This window comes from Diabrotica virgifera, chromosome 3, assembly GCF_917563875.1.
Source record: "Diabrotica virgifera virgifera chromosome 3, PGI_DIABVI_V3a".
Lineage (NCBI taxonomy): Eukaryota > Metazoa > Arthropoda > Insecta > Coleoptera > Chrysomelidae > Diabrotica > Diabrotica virgifera.
In genome coordinates, this window is record NC_065445.1 from 216,551,290 (window position 1) to 216,569,628 (window position 18,339).

General features: G+C 33.5%; 1 protein-coding gene across 1 annotated transcript in view; it reads left to right on the top strand.

Moving 5' to 3' along the window:
* Positions 1-18,339, top strand: part of LOC114338156 (potassium voltage-gated channel subfamily H member 8-like) — an 816,479-nt gene that overhangs the window by 519,922 nt on the left and 278,218 nt on the right. Inside the window, exon 7 of the mRNA XM_050647257.1 lies at positions 7,131-7,380. Coding sequence (XP_050503214.1) covers positions 7,131-7,380 — 250 coding nt within the window. The remainder of the gene's footprint in view (positions 1-7,130; positions 7,381-18,339) is intronic.

The window sequence follows — 18,339 nt, forward strand, 5'->3', positions numbered from 1 at the left end:
GCGATCAACAGGTAGCAACAAACGCTGTCCAAGATTGCGAAAGTTCTGCGAACTTTCAAAATTGAGGCAACAGTGCGTAGGTAATTCGACACTGACAGTGACGTTTATACTATGAAAAACAATAATTTTTTTACACATAGGCGCGAAATGTTGACAAGTCAGTGACGTTCGATTTCCTGTTATAAAAAAATCGATTTTTAGTAGTTCCAATGTGATAAAAAATCTAGGCACGGGATAAAAAAGTTTATTTGAAAAAAGTGTATTTTTGTCTTTCTTAATGGCGGTACAGGCTCCTTTTTTCAATATTTTATTTAGTTAGAGAGTAATTTCCACATACTAACATATTTCTGAAATTGGGCTCTGTACCGCCATTCTTTATTATATTACGAATATGTGTGCCAAATATCTCGACAAAATATTCAAAATTAGAGCCGCAATCTTGGAACGCGTTTGTTGCTACCTGTTGATCGCTACTGTTTGCTCTTAGTAACTATTATTATTTAATTTAACGTAAGATCATAACTTAATTCTCGTTGTCTATTTCTAATGTTTTTATTTATTTACATTGAATAATAATTTGTTTCGTTGTATACTTCGCAATACACATCGTATACACTTCGCAATAATTATCTGATATACTTATTTGATTTAAAATGAATTCAAGATTTTTTTGTAATTGAGCAACAATTTCAACTTAAATCTTTGACGTGAATAATGACGTGCAACAGTATTTACTAATATTGTACGGACTGTATATAGTTATTTTCCTAACAAGTGAAGAAAGTCATACTTTTCCGCACGCGACTGCAGTTTGCCGAACGACGCGAAGCGGGAGTTCGGCAAGCAGTCAAGTGCGGAAAAGAGACTCTCTGAAAGCGTTAGGAACAATATTTTTTCTACGAGTCTTTAAAAAATGACCAAATCTTAATTAGTGCGACAGATTGGTGCAAATATTATAAGAATTGCACATTTAACGATACAAGCATATAATTTAGTCCACATATACTGCACATGTAAAGGTTCAAATTTAGATTTGAGGCCATCTCAGATTTTGCCTTTTACAAAAATGGCGGCAATTCAAAATGGGCGACTACACATATGTGACTAATAGCACGATATCTTTTGAACGAAAAGTCCGATTTCAACCAATTTTGGTACGTAGGTTCTTTTTGTGATTTACAAGATCGGTGAGATGAACTGGAGGAATCGGTTTACCAGAAGTTGTGTTTTTCCTGGTTTTTTATGTAAAACTATTTTATATTATGTAAATAATTTATTTTCAATTTTCACCCTGTATATACTATTTTTTTAAAATGGTAATACCACCATTGAAAATAGCGTAAGAATATGTTTTAGGAAATATTTTGAACTTTTTGGTTGTGTTAATTATCATTTAATAAATGCATAACGTATCTTCACATGTACCTATGTGTGGCAGATTCGTGAAAATATTATAAGAATTATTGTCCATTTAATGGTAGAAGCATGTAATTTGGACCACATATACTACACATAAGAAATTTCAAATTTAGGTATGAAGCCATCTCAGATTTTGCCGTTTAGAAAAATGGTGAGTATTCAAAATGGCGGCTATACATATGTGACTAATAGCACGATAACTTTTGAACGAAAAGCCCGATTTCAGCCAAATTTGGCATCAAGGTTCTTTTTTTTGATGAATAAAATCGAGGTCTTGAACCGGAAGAATCGATTTACCAGAAGTTATGTTTTTACTGTTTTTTATGTAAAAATATGTTGTTGTTTTTTTCAATTCTTTCACCTTGTACATAATTTACTCTTTCATTCAGCCCATTGGAAAATGGTGCATCAACAGCAGTGAATACTGGTTTTGTATTATTATTCTTAAGAAATTGTTTGTATTCTTTTGAGTTTATTCTAGGGTATTGATCTGCTAACACTATGTCGACTTGGTAATTGTCTGTTACCATTTTTGTCAATTTTATAAAGTCCGTTTCACTTTGATACTGTGGTGTTAAAATATAAACGTACCTTGTAAAATGGTACTGATATGGAGGTACTTCTTTGTTGATCGACATCCACCAAATCCTTCAACAGTGTCTATAGAAACTATTTCAAATGGTCGTTTTGCTGGACCTAAATGTGACATTCATCCATATTTGGGTTTTCTTCTTGATTTGTTTTTCAAACAAATTTCACAGTTATTGCATTTTTTTTTATATTTTTTAACAAGTTTTTTGCTGTATAAAATGGAGTTATCTTGTTTATCATCTGTGTTTGTCCTAAATGGCAGTAGGTGTAATATGTCCTTTTTATTAGATCTATACTAAAATTTTCTGATATTAAAATTAAAATAAAAAAATTGGTTGTGTTCGCAACCAATTCTGAAGATATTTGACCCAAATGTCCCAATTAAAATCTACACAGATGCATGCATGATTGGTGTGGGAGCTGTGCTAAAACAGGACGATGAAAATGGTAATAGTAGACCAGTGGCGTATTTTTCAAAAAAAATAACAGAAGCACAAAAGGAGAAAAAATCAATATATCTAGAATGCTTAGCCATAAAAGAAGCTGTAAAATATTGGCAACATTGGCTAATGGGCAAAGAATTTAAGGTATATTCTGACCATAAACCCTTAGAAAATATGAATTTTAAAGCTAGAACTGATGAAGAATTAGGTGATTTGGCTTACTACTTATCACAGTACAACTTCAGGGTTAAATATAATCCAGGGGCAACAAACCAAGAAGCGGACTGTCTGAGCAGAAATCCAGTATTAGAACCAGAGGAAAATTTGGACGATTTTCTTCAAATTGTAAACCACTATTATAGTGATTTACAAATTAGTGAATCCATAAGAAAAATTAACTTAATAGATATCGCAGAGATAAAACAAGATCAAAGAGATTTACACAATAGTAATTTGACATTTAAGAATGGAATCTATTATAGAAAAATAAGAAAAAGAGACAAAATTTTAACATCAGAAAAATTTAGTATAGATCTAATAAAAAGGACACATTACACCTACTGCCATTTAGGACAAACACAGATGATAAACAAGATAACTCCATTTTATACAGCAAAAAACTTGTTAAAAAACATAAGAAAAATATGCAATAACTGTGAAATTTGTTTGAAAAACAAATCAAGAAGAAAACCCAAATATGGATGGATGTCACATTAAGGTCAGCAAAACGACCATTTGAAATAGTTTCTATAGACACAGTTGGAGGATTTGGTGAATGTCGGTCAACAAAGAAGTACCTCCATATATTAATTGACCATTTTACAAGGTACGTTTATATTTTAACATCTCAGAATCAAAATGCAATGGACTTTATAAAATTGACAAAAATAGTAACAGACAATTACCAAGTCGACATAGTGTTAGCAGATCAATACCCTGGAATAAACTCGAAAGAATACAAACAATTTCTTAAGAATAATAATACAAAACTAGTATTCACTGCTGTTGATGTACCATTTTCTAATGGGCTGAATGAAAGAGTAAACCAAACTCTCGTAAATAAAATAAGATGTAAAATATATGAAACAAAAAACAAAGTTGCATGGGCAACAGTTGCACAAAAATGTGTAGCAGCCTACAATAAAACAGAGCATAAAACACAAACATACTACCTGATGAAATAAGACCTACAGTCACACAAGAAAAATTAAGTAAAGATAGAAAATTAGCATTGAAATATACATTAAAATCACATGAATTCAACAAAAGAAGATTTGATACACATCGAAAAGACCTACAACTAAATGTTGGAGACCAAGTATACGTGGAAAATGGTAATAAATTAAACAGAGCAAAGCTAAACAAATTGCGAACTGGACCGTACACAATTAAGAAGAAATGGTCGAATTCTATCTACGAATTGGACACTGGACACAGCAAAGAAGAGTCAAACCTGTTCCACATTACAAAACTAACACCGTTGTTTGAAGAATCCAAAAATGAATACACAAATACCTGTCTAGTTCTCACCTGAAGGGGGGGGGGGGGAGATGTAAAGAGAAATCCCGACATACAGTATCTGTTGTCGAGATTTTCTTTAATTTTATTTTGAAGCAAGTAGCTGAGACACGAGCCAAGTAGCAAGATAAAGTGAAGTGACAGTGACAAAATGTCATGAACAAACTTTCTTTAAAATTAATTAATGTCATAAATAATATGAATTTTTATTAATGTAGAATAATTAGCTTAAATTGTTGTTTCTTTGTATTTTCAGGTAGTATAATTTTAAGTTTGTAAATATTATAAAATTAATAAACTTTGTATTTTCAGAGCAACATCAATTTAGTTTTAAAAAGTCAAAAGTCCCAAGTCACAGTCTATAGTGGTGTAAAAAGTAACATATTACATATTAATTTTTCAAAAAGGTAATACCGCCTTTGAAAAGAGTGTAAAAATATTTTTTAGGAAAGATTTTGAACTTTTTAATTATGTTAATTCCCATTATGTTAATTCCCATTTAATAAATGCATAACGTATCTTCACATGTACCTATGTGCGGCAGATTCATTTTGAATGCCCGCCATTTTTGTAAAAGACAAAATCTGAGATGGCCTCATATCTAAATTTGAATCTTTTTATGTGTAGTGTGTGTGGTCCAAATTGTATGCTTTTACCATTAAATGCTCAATAATTCTTATATTATTTGCACGAATCTGCCGCACATAGGTCCATGGGTACATGTGAAGATACGTTATGCATTTATTAATTGGTAATTAACATAACTAAAGAGTTCTAAATTATTTCCTAAAAATAATTTTTACGCTCTTTTCAACGCCGGTATTAACTTTTTGAAAAATTAGGAATAATTAATTCATCAGTCTGTTTTTGTGATAATGTTTCGATTAGAGATTTAAACCATATTTTCTTGGAATGCAAAATTAACGAGAGATATATAAATCAATTATATTACAATTTACGACAAACACAAGTTCATTTTCCAATTAGTATAGAATATCTACTAAGTTGTCATAAAATGTAAATATTTAAATTACTCATAAACTACTTGAAAGAAACAAATTAATATAATCATTTAAGTGAAATACGTATAAATATAACAAAACTAATAAATTGAGGTAAAAATAAAATAAAAATCTGTGGCTAACGGACTTGCATCCAAGCCATTTTTTCACACACACACACAAACTTTTTGAAAAATTAATATATACAGGGTGAAAGAATTGGTAAAAAAACAACATGTTTTTACATAAAAATCGGTAAAAATACAACTTCTGTTTAAAAGGTTCTTCCGGTTCAAGACCTTGAACTTACACATAAAAAAAGGACCTATATACCAAATTTGGTTGAAATTTGACATTTAGTTCAAAAGTTATCGTGCTATTAGTCACATAAAATGTATAGTCGCCATTTTGAGTACCCGTTATTTTTGTAAAAGTTAAAATCTGAGATGGCCTTATATCTAAACTTGGATCTTGATGTGTGTAGTATATGCGGTCCAAATTATATGCTTCTATCATTAAATACACAATAATTTTAATAATATTTGCACGAATCTGCCACACATAGGTACATGTGAAGATAGGTTATGCATTTATTAAATGGTAATTAACATAACTAAAAGGTTTAAAACATCTTCTACAAAATATTTTTACGCTCTTTTCAATTGCGGTATTAGCTTTTTCAAATATTAATATATACAGAGGGAAAAAATTGAAAAAAAAATAGTTTTACATAAACAACCAGTAAAATCACAACTTCTGGTTTCACATCTATCTTTTAAATCCTAAAAAGAAGCTATATACTAAATTTGGTGGAAAGCGGACTTTTCGATCAAAAGTTATGGTACACATATATCACATATGTATAGCCCCCATTTTGAATGCCCGCCATTTTTGTAAAAAGCAAAATCTGAGATGGCCTCATATCTAAATTTGAACCTTTATATATGTAGTATATTTGGTCCCAATTATATGCTTGTATCATTAAATGTGCAATTGTTTCACATATCGGCCGCACTAAATCAATTAATTTAATTAATATGAAAATACATACACAAATTAATTCTTTGACAAGGTTGTCAAAACCAAAGTTTCAGCATAATTGGCTAGCATGACGACGATCTTGGTTTCCATGACGACGACTCAAAACCACTGTTATTGTCTACTAATTTGACTTTCGAATATTATGTCAAAATTATTTTATTTCATCGAATTCTCGCGTTAATTTCATTAAAATATGAACACAATAAGATATAGTTGAAATAAATTAGTAAATAATATCTAAATATTAGTTTATTGTATGTATTATAATTATTTTAAGGCTATTAACATATCTAAATTAACACGCGTGCGGTAAAGTAAAACGCGTGCGGTAAAGTAAAACGCGTGCGGAAAAATAACACGCGTGCGGAAAAGTAAAACTTTCTAAACTAAAATGCGTGCGAGAAAGTAGACATTTTTGCACGCTCGTAGAAAAAATCTATTATACGCCGCCGTCCCAAACCCGTTTTTCGCCGTTTTTCGTGTATCATTAATATTGACGTCATATAGGATTTTAAGAATGTCGCAAATCATTACATGACATTTTAGTTAAATCTGAAACTGACTGTTTTCAGAATATTTATATTTATAAAAACATCAATAACTATTCAAATATTTGCCAGAATATTAATACTTAAAATAGTTTAATGTAAAATTAAATAAATATAATATCAAATTTCGCTATACAATGCCCGAATATACCAGTGACATAAAATATTTATATTTACGTAGTTGACAAATTTCTAACCTAGAAATTTCAATTGTCATTTTACAATATGATCGATTGTTTTTGTGTCAAATTATCTTACTCGTCTCATTGATTGGTTACCAATTATACTATAAGTATAAATCCGTTTAAATATGCAAATAGCCGTCAAACAACACATAATTGTCTAAGTTCAATGTATAATAATCACAGAGGTACGTTTTTTTCTGTCGCTTCCAACTGTAATGCGTTAGAGAGAATTCGATAATCTGTGACGCCCTGAAGAAAGGGTTTGGGACGGAGTATAGTTATTATGGAGATACGAGTTACATGTTAAAAACACATTTTTCAATATTTTACGGCATGTAGGCGATACAGTGAATTTTAACTTTAACCGTAAAATTTTATTTTCAGACTCTAAAAGAATTTCCCGAAGAGTTGCGTGGGGACGTCTCGATGCATCTTCATCGGGAAATTTTACAACTTCCCATCTTCGAGGCAGCTTCCCAGGGTTGTTTGAAACTTCTTTCGTTGCATATAAGAACGAACTTCTGTGCACCGGGGGAGTATTTGATCCACAGAGGAGACGCCCTAAGTTATATTTATTACATTTGCAATGGATCCATGGAGGTGGTGCAGAATAATATGGTTGTGGCTATACTGGGTAAGTATATCAATTATTAAGCTATACAGAAGACTTAAATACAATTAATTGGAATAATTTAATTGAATATGACTGTATTCGGTATATCTAAGTGTGAATTTAACTTATAAATATATAATCCTAAATAAAACCGTATACAGGGCGTCCATAAAGTAACGCATAAATTCATTATTTCGTAAACCGGCAACTTCAAGGAAAAATTCCAAAACAGATCGATTTTTATGTCATATTTTATTAGCATACTAGTGACATCCGTAAAGTAAGGTATAAATTCCTTATTTCGTAAACCGGCGACTTCAAGGAAAAATCCCAAAACAGGTCGATTTTTATTTCATATTTCATTATCATACTAGTGACGTCATCCATCTGGGCGTGATGACGTAACCAACAATTTTTTTTTAATGAGAATAGGGGTCATCTGATAGCTCATTTGAAAGATTGTTCAATTATCTATTCACGAATATAAACATTAATATAATAATTATTTATATAGGGTGTTCAAAAGCAATTTTTTTAAAATTAATTATTTGACACAAAAAGATGAATATATATCATTTATTTAATTCTAAATATGTTTTACTGCTGTCAGAAAACAGAAAAAAAAATTATTTAAAAAATAAACATTGATTTTGGCTTAACTACGTTCTACACCTTCGTTGCGGGGTAAGCCTCTCAGAGGAAAGGGGGGAAACTTATATGCAAGCGAAAGTTGGTAACAATGCATTTATAGCAGAATACTCAAATCATATGTTACAGTATTGAATACTTTATAAAAATAAATTATAATAAATTACGGAAATTACGGAATAATTTACGGAATTAATTGTAATAAATAAATTAAAAATAAATGGTAAACAATCCTCATTTTTAATATGTTATTCCTTACAAAAAAACCTTTAATTTAAGCACAAATAATTAAAAATCGTAAATTTGGGTCAAAAGTTATTAACTTTTTAAGAATTCCCATAAGAGCCCATGTTAAAACTTAACTTTGACCCTTAATAGTAATTAAACGGCAAGGTAAAACAATTTTTAAAAAATCAAGTCTTAGTAGTAAACTATAACATACTAAAATTTCATGCAAATCCTTAATTCTTTGCCGAAGGTGTAGAACGTCGTTAAACGAAATGTTCAAACTGACAAGAGGAAGGTGGGTGGCAGCTTTAACCCTTAAACGCCCAAGGGTGGGTAAAAAATGTCCACCGAATGCGTATTCCCTTGTAACATATTTATTACGTGTTTAAAAATTTTTCAAAAATTATTTATTGTTAAAAATACAGTCTTTATCGAATGTTAATTTGGTTTTACCGATATTTTTGAAAATAAAAGTAATATCTTGAGTTAAATATGGGTGGGCATAAAAAGTACACCCTTGGTAAAACTTGTTACTAAAGGTTTCTCTGTAATTTCTCGTTGGTAGGAACATAATTCATATAGTTATCGACGTATAATTACATTATCGACATAATTATCCGCCAATGAGGAGGCTGAAAGGAAGAATGCGGAGAAAATCGACAAATCTGAATTAGTGGCTTTTACTGGTATGTTAATTTTGATGTAGATTGTAATTTTGTTGTAAGGTTTGTAAATTGTTTATATTAATATTTAAGAAGATGCTGTGTTTATTAAGCATAAGATTGTTAAGCTTAATCCATTTCCAACAACTCTCAATAAATATATTAGCTATTTTAGAGGTGGACATTTTTTACCCACCCTTGGGCGTACATGGAACCTAAAAAAGGTTGGGCGTTTAAGGGTTAACATTGAATTTAGCGAAAAACAATATCTATTTGTTAAATAAGCACTTTTTTTGTTATCTGAAAACAGTAAAATGTATTTTGAATTAAATAAATTACATACATTCTTCTGTTTGTCCTAATTAATTTAATTAACTTTTTTATATATCTCGTATAAACAATTATTATGTTAATGTAGATATTAGTGAATAGAGAATTGCATACCCTTTCAAATGAGCTATCACATGACCAATATCCTCATTTAAAAAGTCATCGATTACTTCATTACGCTCAGATGAATGATGTCACTGGTATGATATATATGCCAAAAAATCGTAATTTAAAAATAAAAATAGACCTGTTTCGGGGTTTTTCCTTAAAGTCGGCGGTTTATGAAATAATGAATTTATGCGTTACTTTATGGAGGCATTTTATGTTTATTTTGGACTAAAAGAATTTAATATAGTATATTGTACAACAAGTGAGAAAAAAGACATATTTCTCACGAGCGCAGAAGTTTGTTGGAGAGAAATCAAGAGAGGAAGAAGTATGTCATTTTCTCACATGTTGTCCACTGTACTTTTTCTATGGATGCGTTTTTGTCAAGAGTTCAAACTTCAAAATTAAATAATTTAGGTGCTTTTAGGTATATTATATGCCTAAATCGAAATTAAAATACATACACATATTTGTAGGTATTTAATATTCGTAATATTTATATACTTTTTTTATTTCAAATTATAATTAGCAGTTATATTTGAACAGTTTTGAAAGGTAATTCCTGGTAAGTTTTGCTTCAACACATTTTGTTTAACAAAAATAATTGTGTTTGTATTGTGCATGTTACCATGGAAACGGCTATCATATGTATTAGTCTGGGCTGATTATCGGAGAATAGGCCATTTTTGGGAAAAGTTATTTACCAGCAATTTTATTGCTGGAATCGAAGCTTATGATTATATATATATATATATATATATATATATATATATATATATATATTAATAATATAGGTATGCAAAGTCCGCAGATAGTGTGCTACATTTTTTGTAAACAAAATGGCGCCCGAAAATCGTGTTTTTTTTCAAATATTGCTCTATAACTCCGAAGATTTTAGCTTTACAACAAAAACTCTTAAATAAAAATTCATCGCAATTAAATTCTGCATAGAGATATGTTTTTTCTGATCTGCTCCGACGAAAATTTTCCTCGGAAATTCCGGGTTTTCCCAACAAAATCTTTAATTTTCAAATAAAGTTTTAGATAGGTAATTATCTACCAATAATTAAATAATTTGGTAACTTAAAATCCTTCTTGGCTTGGATTATAGTTCCAGAAGCTGGTGAAAGTTGAACGAATATTTTAGTAACAATTCAACTATTGTTAATTAATAATTTACGGTCGCAATAATAACCAAAATAATTATGACACACCGATCAAATTTTGAAATCTTATAAACATGAGATGCCTATTTAACATTTTGTCGACAAAATATAAATTTTTTATTTTTTTGCATATTCTTTAAATATTTAATAAAAATAGTTATAAACAAATTAACGTTTATCAGAAAGATTTATTATATTCCCATTTTAAAAATAGTTCAAATGCGTATTTCAAATATCTTGAAAATGAATGTTTTAAAACTTTTTTACAACCATTTGCGAAAAAGTTATGAAACAGCAAAGTAAACATACGATTACTGCGTTATTTATAATTTTTTTAATTCTTTCAAAGCGTAAAACTGAGTTTAAAGTACGGGCTAATTCCTTACAAAAAATATCGATTATATTAGTTTAATGGTTAAATTTTAATTAAAGATTATAAATATTTTTTTTGTAATTTACACGCGCGAAAGTAGACTAATACAGTACCGTAGCTATGTATTATGTATTATACCCGTCCACATACACAACTCGCGCGAGTTTAAAGCGTGTCAGTAGCTTCGAGTGAACATCTCCGGCTCTGTATCAAGCCTACTTTCGCGCTAAAAGTTGCAAAATTTTTTTGAAGCATTCATTTTCAAGACCTTTGAAATACGCATTTTAAGTATTTTTTCAAAATTAGAATATAATAACCTATTTCTGAGAAATCTTAATTTGTTTATAACTATTTTTTAAACATTTAAAGATTATGCAAAAAAATAAAAAAATTATATTTTGTCGACAAAATATTAAATAGGCATCACATCTTTATAATCTTTCTAAGTTTGATCAATGTCTCATAATTATTTTGGTTTTTATTGCGACTGTAAATTGTTAATTAACAATTGAATTGTTGCTAAAATATTCGTTTAATTTTCACCGGCTTCTGCAGGGCCGGACTGGCTCCTAAAAAAGGCGCCAACCCAAATTCTAAAAAAGGCGCCAACCCAATCTCTAAACAAAGGCGCCAGACCCCCTTCTAAGCTTTTGCATCAAACTTTTTTGAAATCCTAGTGCAATAGGCCTGGATCCCGCGTACCAAAAAAAGTTGTATAATAGCAAGCTGAAAATTTGTTAATAGGTTAACGATGTCTAGTCGGATAAACTTGGATGTATGGGAACACTGGAATATGTGAAGTTTTAATTGTGGTAACAGGTTAAAAATTTGAAACGTCAGACTACGAAAACTGTCACATGTATTTTGTCGGACAGAACTTCCAATTTATTTTTTACTCACTCATTAAACTCTCATGGAAAAATCAGACTGGTACCAACTGAGCATTTTAATAAGTCAGACACGTAGAACATGTTAAATCACAGAAATTATGTTGGTGATAAATAGCAGTCTGATTTTTGCATAAGAGTTGAATGAAAGGGAAACAAATTAATTGGAAGTTCTGTCCAACAAAATACTTGGGAGGTTTTCGTAGTCTGACGTTCCAAATTTTTAACCTGTTGTACAATTAAAACTTCCCCTGTTCCAGTGTTTCCAAACACAAGTACATCAAAGTTTGTCCGATTAGACACTGTTAACTTATCAACAAATTTTCAGCTTGCTATTATACAACTTTTTTGGTACGCAAGATCCAGGCCTACATGTAAAGTAAATTAATATTACTTGTGAATTTTTTTAAGTTTAATATTAATTTAAAACAGTAAAGTAATTTACCATTTTTCAACTGCTTCTACAGAAGAATCTACTGGTTCAAAAACATTGATCAACAATCATGATCATTGGTGTTCAACAGAAGGTACTTTTAAAATTATTTCGAATTCTTAGAGCGCTCTAAAATAGCAGAGTAAACCTCGATAAAAAAGCCGCAATCACACTGTTTCAGGTGATCCGCAAATGAGCAGTGAATGGCCTAATGTCAGTCGCTCGCAAACGGAGCCCTCGGAGAACTGGCGAAAGTCCTTTGTAATTCAAGCCTTAGCGTGGGCAAGGGCTCACTGCCTCGCCGGACAGTATAATTCTCTCCTAATCGCGGGAACTATATGGATAAGTATTTAATCACTTGGGAAAAAATAAAACAAAACGAAGTGAGAATGGAGCGTGTCACCAGTGGTGGTGGAGCTTTAACAAGGTATGAATGAGATGATAAGGCGTTCATTCTAGTAAAGGGAACAAAGGAAAAATTCTAAGCGAAGAGGGAAAGAGGAAGAAAGAGACTATGATCTTCGGAAGAATGGGATCTGTTCGAAGATCTCCGGTCAGTGGTAGGGACCTGACCAAGACGGATCTCCCAGGGGAGACAACCTTGCAAAGGAGCTCCTCACTTGGGGAGAAAAGACCTAGAGAGAAGGAGGAGAGCTCCGACATAACAGTCATGGTAATAACAATGGATAAACTTACCACAGTTTCAAATAATTTAGTGAAACTAATGTCCGACCATACAAACACGAAGGTCGAGATCAAGAATGAGGTAAAAAACTTAAAGATAGTCACCAAAGACATGAAGAGCAATCTCAGACAAGTCGCCCTCGGCAGCATTGAGAAACGAAATAGAATAGTAGAGCAAACCGGTGAGGAAGGAACGACTAAGGAAACGGCAGGAGTGTCCACACAGGTCGGCTTCGAAGAGTTCTTTCCCGAAAAGCTTAGTGAAGAAGAGATAGAAATGATCGCAACGGTTCTGAACTCAGGAGAAAGAGGCTTTAAAAAATAAAGGACATCATAAAGATGGGAAGAAGCTCAATATAGGGTCGCCAAACCGGGAAGATAGGATAAGCCTACATGCGACTTAGTAGTGGTCATGGATTCAGTGAGGGGGAAAGGTTCCACGACCTGACAAGGAAAAACAGGAACTGGGAGTATGTGCAGGAGGTACATACAGACCAGGAAAGGTGGAGTACTTCCAACTTAGTACTATGAGCACGATGACAAGGACGGGTCAGAAGGAAGAGAACCGGGAAAACCGTCAGAATATTTTCATGGTCCCTGTAGAGAAAGGGGTGACGGAAATCGACGGGGACAAGAGAATACTGACAATTATTTCTAAATTGAGGAAAGACATGGAGATACTGGGGACCAGAGAGGCGTCCCTAAGAGTAGTGGGGGCTACAAAGGTAGGAACTTCAGGAAGCTCCTGGAAGTTACATTTATGGGTATGGACTTTCACCTCGCGCAGGTTGAGTATGAATGCGGGGAAAGTAGGATGTAGACGCAGAAGGTGATCATGAAGGAAGGAAGAAAATCCCATGCCGAATTGCTCAAGCAAATCAAGGGTAGCCTAGACACAAAGAAGGAGGCGATTAGCATCACAAGCGCTAAGAATACTACGAACGAGGACTTCACCCTCAAAGTGGCAGGGAAAGAACAGGCCAAGCGCCTGAAGAAGAATATCGTGACCCGCACGGAGGAAGGGAAAATAGAGAAGGGAACACAAACGTCATGGTCGGACTGACACGCATCACAGCCAAGAAGCCCCTGGAAAGAAAACATATACCAATTAACTGGAACTCGTGCAAGATTCGAGAGAGACTGCATGCCCAGCGCTGCTTTAGATGCCTGCAGTTCGGGCATAGTAAAACCGACTGCAAGGGAGAAAACATGACGGACTCCTACTACAGATGCGGCAAAGGGGGCACCAGGCACGATAGTGTAGTAGTAAGGCGACTTTTTGCCTCACTTGTAAAGAATCCGGTCACAGAGCCGACAGCTTACAGTGCCCGCAGTATAAAAAACTCATCCTCGAAAAGCGGGGGCTTAAGAGACATCTGGCCACAAGGGATGAGGAAAGGGTGGATGAAAGCACCTAGGACCAGAACTCAGACAGCCTATAGGTATGTTAGAGAGATAAGAACCATCTAATTCGAAGTTCCTTTAAATAAATATGGGAACGGCGAGGGCCGCTCACGACGTTGCAGAGGTACTCACACGAAGGGAATGTTATCACATTTAGTCTCTCAACAAAGAATCATTAAAGATAAGAGATCTAACGTGACCATATACGTGATGAACCGAGGAGTTGGCATCACCAGACACTTTGTTAAGAATCGGTATGTTGAAGTACAAGTTTGATACCTGATGGTGTGCAATTGCTATGTTTCACCAAATGTCCCGCTTTGAGTATATGAAGAGTATATTGACTCGATTATCCAAGAGGCTGGGACGGAGAGTGTACCGGTCTCCGGTTACCGATGGTAAAACCCATCGTCTATTTGTTGACTTCAAAGCCGCGTACGACAATGCTAAGAGAACAGTACTATACCAATCAATACATGAGTTTGTTACACCAGAATAACTAGAATGACCAACTCCGACCAACTAGAATGACAATGTCTGACTTAAAAGAGTGCGTAAGTATAGAGAAATATAATTGTAGAACTTTTGAAATAAAGGATGGACAAGGGGATGCGCCGGTAACCTGAATGTGAACGATCGTCCATGGAACCAAAGAGTTCAAGATGGGAGAGGGAAATACCTATGATAATGGATCCATGCACCTACGTTCGTAGGTAATAGTAAATACTTTCCGGACATCTCGCTGGTTTCAACGTTACTTCTAAACAGGTTCGTAAGCTGGACTGTTTTAAAAGAAGAATCACTCAGCTTACATAAATGTGTGAGTTTTGAACTAGCGAGCAAAAGGAAGAAACGGAAAGATGAAGATATCGATCTAAAGAGATTTTTAAATGAGTAAGTCTTTGTGGGTGCTTTTAGCTTGATTGGTCTGAGATGCGAGGATGTGAGTGAGTTGATCGAGGATCTGAGTGGGGCACCGGAGTTGGCTTGTGTTAGGTCAAATGGGTGGTATGAAAGAAAATAACCGTACTGGTAGAATGAGGGGCTTGAATATCAGAGAACGAATTGTATGATAGTAAGAATGGAGTGGAAGAGGTTATTAAAATTTCAAGCAGGAAAAAGAGAATCAATGAATTAAAGCGAATGCAGAACCAGTACAGAAATGAGATTACATGATTGAAGAGAGAAAAGTGGAGAAACCTGCTTCAGGATCTCAAAAGTGGTATCTGGGGACAGTGTTTCAAGATGGTGTGTATCACTAACAGAAGGGGAAAAGACACACTATCCCCTGCCCGAGGAGAAGAGACTGTTTAATACGGGAGCGCTTTCCTCAAGTGGAGAACAGACGTTTAAGTGTTACTTGTTTCATAGAGGCGGTACCCTTTACTGAGTTGGAACTCGGCGAGGCCGTTGGATGGATAAATATTGGAAAGGTACCTGGCATAGACGGAGTCATACCGGAGAAGCTAAGGCTCGCCGCACAACTGAACCATAAGAGGTCAGAAAAACCTTTGTACCATTTTCGAGCTATGTGTGTTGACCTTTGATTACCTGATACGAGTTGAATTTTGTTGTACCCACTGGCTTCATTATGATGTATGATTCTACGGTGCAAAAATCCTGTATGTATGATTTAGTTATGGCGCGCAGAAAACTGCACTCATTAGGCCAATTGTGGGATGTAACACTATTGTAATATAATATAAACAGATGACATTGATACCTACGAAAGGCTCCTGAATCGTAAAATAGCCGCGCGACTCATCTAAGCTATTTATTATAACAGAAACCGTGGATACGAAAGGCGCCCGAATCTTAAAAATGGTCTTCGAGGGCGCCGCGCGTCCTCGGAGCAGATATTGATACCAATAAAAGGTCTTCGAGGGCGCCGCGCGTTGCATCTAAGCTTTTTATTATAATAGAAACAGCGGAAATTGATACCCACGAAAGGCGCTCAAATCGTAGAAATAGTCTTCGAGGGCGCCGTGCGTTGCATACAAGCAATTTATTATAACAGAAACAGCGGACATTAATACCTACAAAAGGCGCCCGAATCGTAAAAATGGTCTTCGAGGGCGCTGCGCGTTCTCGGAGCGGATATTGATATCCACGAAGGGCGCCCGAATAGCCTACGTTATTTGATTATCTGCTATCTGGTATTTTGTTGTACCCACTGGCTTCATTATGTAGGTTTCTGGTGCCAAACGGCGAAATCACAAGCAAGTAGAAACATTTTTTAGGGGAATGGTAGCTGCATCCTATTTGTGTAATAGTTCAAAAAAAAATTTTTTTCAGCGTTTAATTTTTTTAATGGATAGATAGTAACCAAGGCAAAAGGCGCACCGGCCCGATGGCCGGTGGGCCGGCGGGCCAGTCCGGGCCTGGGCTTCTGCAGTTATAACCTATACCCAGAAAGCTTTTATTTTACCAAGTTATTTAATTATTGATTAATAATTACTTGCCCAAAAAATTTATTTGAAAATTCGAGATTTTGTTGGGAAAACCCACATTTTCCGACGAAAATTTTCGTCGGAGCAAATTCGGAAAAACATGCCTATATGTAAAATTAAATTGGGGTGAATTTTTATTTTAAGGTTAAAATCTTTGGAGTTATAGACCAATAATTGAAAAAAACACGATTTGGGGGCGCCATTTTGTTAATAAAAAAAGTAGCACACTATCTGCGCACTTTGCATACCTATATTATTAATAAATATGATCATAATATTCGATTCCAGCACTGAAATTGCTGGTAAATAACCTTTCTTTGTACTTTACTAATTAGACCAGCGTATTATAACTTTTTTTTTTTTCAAAATTTAATAATTATGCAAAAAAACGAAAAATTTGTATTTTGTCGATAAAATATTTAATAAGCATCTAATCTTTATAATCTTTATAAGTTTGATCAATGTATCATGATTATTTTGGTTATTATTGCGATCGTAAATTGTTAATTAGCAATTGAATTGTTGCTAAAATATTCGTTTAATTTTCACCGTCTTCTGGAATTACAATCTATACCAAGAAAGCTTTAATATCACTAAGCTATTTAATTATTGATTAATAATTACTTACCTAAAACTTTATTTGAAAATTAGAGTTTTTGTTGGGAAAACCCGCATTTTCCGAGGAAAATTTTCGTCGGAGCCAATCGGGAAAAACATATCTCTATGCATAATTTAATTGCGGTGAATTTTTATTTGGGTGTTTTGTTGTAATGTTAAAATCTTTGGAGTTATAGAGCAATAATTGAAAAAAATACGATTTGTCGGCGCCATTTTGTTTATAAAAAAGTAGCACACTATTTGCGGACTTTGCATACCTATATTATTAATATATCGGATCTTATAATTCGATTCCAGCAATAAAATTGCTGGTAAATAACTTTTCCATGAATTTTGCTAATTAGCCCAGAGCATATGGAAACCGGCAGAGAACCCGTGATGAAAAATATTTCTCACTGCAATGGCCGACTTTTCGCACTGCGTGAGAAATTTTTTATTTTGAATGCATGTAAATAGTGAGAAAAGTTGCACATTGTATAGCATCCATAGATAAAAAATATTAGTCTAGTCGTCAGAGACAAACCTCCTGAACCTCTAAAAATCATACGGATAAGCTGAATTTTGTTGACCATGTCAATTCTGGGATCTCAAAAAAGTTGCAAAAGAGTTTTCTACTTCTACACGAAAACACCGATTTACCAATAATCTGTATGCCGTAAAATTTGAAACAAGAAATGTAGCTGAGATAATTTTGAATAAAAACGTTTATTAGCTTTTTTTGTGTAAAATGAACCGTTCTCTCAGAAAGAATGCATAAAGCGACCATCGATTTTTAATGTTAGTTACGCGTGCGAAATCAATTTTTTAAATAAGGTTTGTATAAATTCGACGGTAAAAAATCGATATCTTTTTATTAGCCCTTTCGTTCACCGTGTCCCCAATTGAGGACAACCTATTCTATAATTTGTTGTATATATCTCCACGTGTTATTATCCTTGTAACGCATTGTCCCCGATTATGAACATTCGATTCTACTTGTGCTGCCATCT